Source organism: Penaeus vannamei, chromosome 31, assembly GCF_042767895.1.
Source record: "Penaeus vannamei isolate JL-2024 chromosome 31, ASM4276789v1, whole genome shotgun sequence".
NCBI classification, from domain to species: domain Eukaryota; kingdom Metazoa; phylum Arthropoda; class Malacostraca; order Decapoda; family Penaeidae; genus Penaeus; species Penaeus vannamei.
This window is the reverse complement of record NC_091579.1, coordinates 22,669,053-22,676,552: the sequence shown is the minus strand read 5'-3', so window position 1 is coordinate 22,676,552 and position 7,500 is coordinate 22,669,053. Positions and strand designations below refer to the sequence as shown.

At 36.7% G+C, this 7,500-nt stretch overlaps 1 protein-coding gene across 3 annotated transcripts in view; it reads left to right on the top strand.

The window, feature by feature from the left end:
* LOC113826499 (membrane metallo-endopeptidase-like 1) overlaps window positions 1–7,500 on the top strand; it is an 18,627-nt gene that overhangs the window by 6,163 nt on the left and 4,964 nt on the right. For 2 of the 3 annotated variants that reach the window (XM_027379399.2, XM_070143948.1), the window contains 13 exons: window positions 1–188; window positions 290–442; window positions 559–660; window positions 941–1,068; window positions 1,262–1,454; window positions 1,682–1,846; window positions 3,930–4,036; window positions 4,767–4,831; window positions 5,012–5,134; window positions 5,927–6,069; window positions 6,242–6,323; window positions 7,105–7,152; window positions 7,420–7,500. The exon at window positions 1–188 is cut by the window's left edge and continues 26 nt beyond it; the exon at window positions 7,420–7,500 is cut by the window's right edge and continues 119 nt beyond it. In XM_027379399.2, coding sequence (XP_027235200.2) covers window positions 1–188; window positions 290–442; window positions 559–660; window positions 941–1,068; window positions 1,262–1,454; window positions 1,682–1,846; window positions 3,930–4,036; window positions 4,767–4,831; window positions 5,012–5,134; window positions 5,927–6,069; window positions 6,242–6,323; window positions 7,105–7,152; window positions 7,420–7,500 — 1,578 coding nt within the window. The remainder of the gene's footprint in view (window positions 189–289; window positions 443–558; window positions 661–940; window positions 1,069–1,261; window positions 1,455–1,681; window positions 1,847–3,929; window positions 4,037–4,766; window positions 4,832–5,011; window positions 5,135–5,926; window positions 6,070–6,241; window positions 6,324–7,104; window positions 7,153–7,419) is intronic. The other variant, XM_070143949.1, reaches the window with a different exon arrangement.

Below are 7,500 nucleotides of genomic sequence, written 5' to 3'. Positions count from 1 at the left end.
ACGTGGATGGCGATGATCCAGACAGTTTCGTTCTCCGACTCTCTCTCCCGACGTTCACCTCACCCTTCGGCGAGAATCTGCCGCACACGGTTTGCGTCGGGGAATACCACTCCGAGCTGGCAGCCGCCAAACAGCGGGGCGGGGTCTTCAACTTGGACGAACAGTACGACAAGTACAACGAGTGTGTGGTGAGTAGAAATTCATTCTTTAATGATATGGCTGAAAGAATTTCATGCGTGATGAAGCAGAGATCTCCATGAGTCGATAAAACTTAGTGTTTCTCTTACAGAGGAAAGGCAAAGGCTCGAATACTCGTTACATGAAAATGAAGGAAATGGTGAAGAACATGGATCTAATCGGCAATCACACTGAAGTGAACATGACGCAAAGGCTCAATCAAGTCATAATCGACCTGGATTTCTTCATTCGGCCAATTGTGCAGGCTAGTAATTCTGCCGATGCTGATATATTTAAATGAAGATAGCCTGCATAAACGCATACATTTTTCATTTCATCCGTGCCTTGCACTCTACTTTTTATTTATCTATTTATTTACAGGAATTTCCCGAGAAGTCAACATTCCGTCTGCATAATTTGGAAAAGAAGTACGACACAATGTCTTTAGCCGAGTTGATGGCTTTGGAAGGATTCAGCGAGAATGTGAGATTTAATCCTATGTGCACACACTTTCATGCGCGCACTCGCATACACGTGTTTGCGAACACAAACACTTGTTTAGACCTTGGACTCTTATGTAGACGCTCGCGTACGAACCCGCCCATACACAACATTCACACGAACGCACAATCACACAGTGACAGACACACATTTGATATGTACAAAGCCATGTATTTTGTTTCACTCTGGTATAAAAACTGAGATAGTGGAAGATCAGCTGAGGAGCCAGACCGCCTTCCTAACTCACGCTCATCTGCTTCAGATCGACTGGCACAAACTCGTATCCGATCTGCTGGGCATCAGCGCCGACCCCAAGACCATTAAGTTGCAGGTCTACTTCAAAGACAGGCTGCAGAGAATCATCGAGCACGTTAACGAAAATATTTACGAGTAGGTTCAGCATCCGTCGACATTGTCTGGAAACAGGTCGTGATCTGCAGTAGAATGATGATGATAATGGCAGTAAACTATAACGAACTATCTGAAGATGTGAGGTGTGAAAAATATTGGGCTGGAGACAAAAGGTAATATTCCCGTCTACACTGACCACCTCGAGCTTATTCGTCGTTTCATCGTGTTTCAGCGCATCCAACATTCATGCCATGTTCATGATGCTGTGGAGTGAACAGCTGTACAACGACTTCGTCGACCCCCTCGGGGTTGCCATGGGCTCTCCCGACTACTGCCTCCGCATCGTCAAGAATCTCATGCACGACTTCTCGTCTTACCTCTACCTGGAGGCCTTGGGACCCAGCCTCGACGAGTATCAGCAACAGGTGGCGTGGCCATTCCTCCTTGTATCAGTGACTGAAACGTAAACTGGGGGTTTCTCTCTTTATTTGCCTCTGCATACATGTAGAGGCGGACGATCAAGCAAGTCAAAACAAAAATAAGGACATTTACTGCAAAACTGATTGTTGCAACTAGAACATCGTCCTTCCACCCTCCATTCGAGAATCCAGGCTCACCGATGTCATTTTAACATTGCACTGAACCTTCGCAGATCAACACGATGGTCCGACTGACGAAGAAGACGGCCGAAGAGCAACTCCTTCGAGCGCATCCTTCCTCGTCCAGCAACTTGCTCGTCGAGAAGCTGCGCAAAATGACCGGCGAGACGATGGACCTCCAGACCTCAAAAAACATCCTGGCACAGAGCATGATGGGGGTAAGATAGCATCAGCACTGCACACAAAGACTCTAGTGTAGTTGTTCTCATCCTTTTTTATTTTGGATCCTCAACCGATATGCAATTATCAGTATATAGCAATCAAATTAGCTATAACTGAATATTTCCAGATACAGTTATTACTAATTATGAATAGTTCAATGGTGTAAAAAGCTATAGGACAAGACCATTCGATGGAAATATTTCAGTTTATCGTAAGCGAGGGACAATTACCGGTAGGTAATGCAGGCGATACAAAAATCAATTTAAATTCGAAGTAAAAAAAATTCACATTGCTCCAATAACAATAATGATAATGGAAATGATTATGACAATAATAATAGTGATGGCAATTTGCAGGATAATGATAAAAAATAATGATAATCGTAAAAGTAATAAAAGTGACGATAATAATAAATTAATTATAACATAAATAATTATAGTATGAAGATAATGATCCTTATTATTAGGATAATAATAAAAATGATAATGATAATAATAGCAATAGTAGTATTCATAATAATGATAGTGATAATAAGAAATAATAGTAATAATATTAATGGTAATAAAATAATAATGATAATGAGGATAATGGTAAAAGTAATAATGATGGTGATGGTGATGATGATGATGATGATGATGATGATGATAATAATAATAATAATAATAATAATAATAATAATAATAATAATAATAGTAATAAGGATAATAATCATCATAATAATAATGATAGTAGTAATAATAATTTAATGATAATATTAATGTTGCTGCTACTAATGATGATAATAATAATGCTAACGATAAAGAGAAAAATAAAGATAATAATAGTAATGACAATAATGAAAATAGTAATAATAACAGTATTAATGATTATAATGATTATAATAATGACAACGGTGATAATAATCATAATAATGATAATATTAATAGTTATGATAATTAGAATAAAGCCAATAATAATGATAATTATAGTGATAACAATAGCAATAATGATAATATTGATTATAACAATAATTATTCAGATAATGATAATAAAGATGATGAAAATGACAATAATAGCAATGATAAAAGCGAAAAAATGATAATAATAGCAATGATAAAAGCGAAAAAAATAATAATAGCAACGATAAAAGCGAAAAAAATAATAATAACAATAACAATAATAATGGTGATAATAGCAGTGGTCATGATAATGATAATAATTTTGATAAGAACAGTAATAATAAAAAATAACTACAATGATAATGATAAAAGTAATAAAATGATAATGATAATCATATTAATAGCAGTAATAATAATAATGATAAAAACAATAATACCAGTAATAATAATAATAATGATAATGATAGGAATGATGAAAATAGTAATAATCATCATTATCAAAAATGATAATGATGATGATAACAATAATAATAATAATAATAAAGCAATAATTAAGTAATGATAATGCCAACAAGAACAATAATCATGTAGAAAAGAATGGATGAAAATTAATATCTTCACAATACGAGAGATGCTTTTGACCGGTTTTGAATATATCTTCGTCAGAAATACATCTATGGATGCATTCTTATTCATACCTTTCTACATTTGTCAACACGATTACAGTTCAACAGTAATAATAATAATAACAATAGTAAGAGTGACAATACTAACAATAATGATACTATTACTATTGCTACCATTACTACTACTACTTCTACTACTAATAATAATGATGATAAGGTTGATAATGATAATAACAAAAATAATGATAATAATAACAAAAATAATGATAATAATAAAAATAATGATAATAACAAAAATAATGATAATAATCACTACAATACTAATAATAATGATAACGATAATGATGATGGAATATCTTTATCATTATTCTGTTTATCGTTACAAATATGGTAGCAGTGAGAGTTGCAATGAATGACATGATACTAAATAGCAGTTGATAACGGCTATCATATTTTCTTTTAAGAATCATCATCTTGATAAACGTAATTGTCATCAATGCAAATATATTTCCCCAACCCTAGTCATTACTACCACGTCTATAAACGACAATATAAAATGTTTTCTTGTCTTTTAGGTGAATAGTACTGGGAACTTCATTGAAGACTGCCGGACACTCCTGCTGCGGTACAGATCTTACTTATACAGTATGTATACAAGAGGTCCCTCCAATCCGGAAGTTATGTAAGTTGCCTGCGCAGGTTTATTGAAAATGTTACTAGTATTGTCATATATAATTGTTTTCTTCTTGTTATTATTATTATCATGATTATCAAAATTTAATGTTATCATTTTCATTGCTGTTATCATTATTACCTTTATTAATGTAATTATTTCTATAATTATCATTATTAAAACTATCCTTACCATCATGATCATTACCCCTATTGTTATCATCACTATTGCCATCATCTTCGTTTGTCATTATCAGTTTAGCATTATCATAGTCGTTAACTTTTTTCCCCTCATTGTTTATAATTTAGAGGCAGGCCTTCGAGTGATATATACTGAATATTTTGCAACTTTTGTTTATTAGTTTATCTGCTGTTATTTTTTTCGACAATACTAGTCAATGGATTCCAATTTCATTCTATTGGTTTGCCAAAGGATTCTGTAAGTAGTATATCCACATCTCATCAAAGTGAAGACAGTAAGTTAGCTGCCCAAAAGCACCTTTGTCAATTCTGCCGCACAGATTTGAACTTTGGTTCAGCACCTGTGCTTTCACGGCCTTGTTATGTCATTTGCTGCTAGAGTGGTTAGTTTTCGGCAAAGTTCACTATTGATCCCGGCGTGTTACAGAGCGTGTAAGACGTCGCTTAGCAGCAAGGCCAGCCTTCAAGGTCAGTTCTTACCCAGAACACCTGGAAAATAGGATTTTAGGTTTGTGCTTTCATCAACTATCTTGTTGCAGGTGGAATCAGTTCCTTCAACCTTACAAAAGTTACGGTACCTACGTCTACGCCATGAACAAATTCTGTGAGTTTTAACTACTCTCCTTTTGCATAAAATAACAAGATATGATAAACTAAACTGTGTTCAACAAATTATGCATATAGAATTGCATAAATCACTAGATAGCGTTCACATATTGCGAGCAAAGACGCGTACACAGTGTTCTCATTTCCGGCCACTGTCTGACTGGAGCTTCCCTTGCAGTGATCCCGTACGGTGCCATGGCGCCGCCGCTCTTCTATGGCGACGACGTCCCCAATTACATCAACTTCGCTGGCATTGGACACATGATCGCTCACGAGCTCATGCACAGCTTTGACGGCACAGGTGAGCACAGAGCCCTTTTTGTGCACATGCACCATTGTAGAGGCGGGATTAATCGATTAAAACAATCGTCCACATCTTTCACTAAAGAAAAATTCCAATCGATTTTTTTCGACGAGAATATGTAAAATGATTACTCTTGGAATCAGATCACCTGAAATTATAATTTTCAGAGAAAAAAACAGAAATGGTACTCAATTATCATGCAATTCTTCCACCAACCCCCTTTTTCAATAACTCAACCACAACCTCACTCTAGCAATATATTGTCATTCCCTTACCAGAACACTACCCTGCAACGCTTTAACCACACAATCATTCCTTCATTTCGCTGTCGCACCTTGATGTCATCTCTCCTCAGCGCCGCCCTGCTCATCACATCCATCCACAATCCATAGAAAAACATAAAATCTTTCCTATAGTAATCATTACTCGCGCTACCCCCAAAAATTCAAGCATCGACCACCACTATAACACTGGCTGTCCAAATGGGCTCCCGGTGGGCTCATGGGGCGGCTGAAGCTTTTATCATGAATGAATAAATACACCTCTCGCCCACCTACTCGTGCGTAGGGCCCCGAGGGCTAGAAAGGGCTCATGGTTCTGGGTGAAACAGCGGATGCTCATATTTCTTATTTTATATTACAAAATATTCATGTTTGTAATTCTGAATCTTGTAAAATGTAAGGAAATAGGCATAGAGGCTTCTACCTAGATGAAAAATTGTGACACGTTAGAGGTATTGGAATATTATTTTTGCTGACATTTGAACATAAAGTGTGACGTTCTCCACAGGTATCTACTACGACGGTGAAAAAAGGAACCAGGATAAGATCCCTGAGAGTCACCTTTATGTACCTCATACTGAGTGTCTGTCAGAAAAACTCATTTATCCCCAAGTTGTTAATACAACAGCAGACCTTGACACAAACTTCACGGTCAGTCTACCTTTTAAGTTTGTTTAAAATGCATGACTGATTTTATAAGTAAGAAGTATTCAGATAATGAAATATCTTGAGTAAATTAATCAATGTAATTTTACCCAAGTCGAGAGACAACTTGCTTGAGTTTATGCGAGCCTATGCATAAGTTCCGTTTTCTCTCATACAGCTGCCGCACCGCCTGGCCCTCAACGAACTTCTTTCGGACTCGGCGGCCACCAGACTGGCCTGGGAAACCTACATCTCCTTACGTAAGTAATTCGAGACACAGTCACCTGAGAATGGGTCATGAAGGTCAGAAACAGAAAAAGGGAGGAAGGGAAGAAGGATAGTGAAAGGGCAAAGGGAAAAGCGCGAGTTGTCTCATTCAGACGTCACAGTTTTACCTTAATGTTGTAAATCTAACAACTCATTTATATGTACGTCTTTGCTCACTATATTATGATTATTCGCCTTAAACGTCTGCCTTTAAATGAGTAAAGTGTTTGTTATACAATCTTTGAAAAAATCAATCTGTAATGAGGCATAATTAGGTGATTTGAACAAATTACCATTAAGTAAAGGTATCTAGGCTAATTACAGTTACAGAACGTAATTGCAGTTATATGCAGCAAATTCAGTCGTGTAAGAAAATTTCAGTTTAATAGCTTCCCTTAATATTGTAATATCAAGATACATTTATCTGCCCTGGATTACAATCGTATTCTCTAATAATTGTATACTTAAGAACAACTGAATACTCTAGATTATAACAATATTATACTTTAAACTATAATCCTAATACAGTAAATTACAATTATATGCCCTAGCTTACAGTTACATATTCTGAATTACAATTATATACTGCAAATCAAGCTTTAAACTACAATTATATACTGCATATCAAGCTTTAAACTACAATTATATACTGCATATCAAGCTTTAAACTACAATAATATACCGCAAATCAACACGAGAACGAGGATGATGAGAACAACAAGTACAACGACAAATGTACCTCAACAATACAATAACTTGTACACTTCCCAACAGTCACAGACGCTGCCGCTCCAACATCGTCGCCAAGCACACCTCTCACAGGTATTTACACAGTATGTTCTTTCGAAAGAGCATATCACACAAGGTAATCTGTACACGTTCCCAAAACATCTAAATTGACAAAGCCTAGACATTCGATACACTTCATGATGTTCCTTGGTTGTCTTCTTACACTTATATTACTTGACATGCCACTGTATTGTCAAAAGTTTTACACTGCTAGTCTTCATTAGTATGAGCCAGCATTTCCCTTGGCGACGTTGACCTCCCTCCTCGATGCTAACCTTGCCTTGCTGGACGCTCCGGCAGGTGGCCGGGGTGGAGGCAGCCAGACCAGCCGCCGGCGACGGTCCCTGGACTGGTACCCCCCGGGGGCTCGGGCCAAACGCC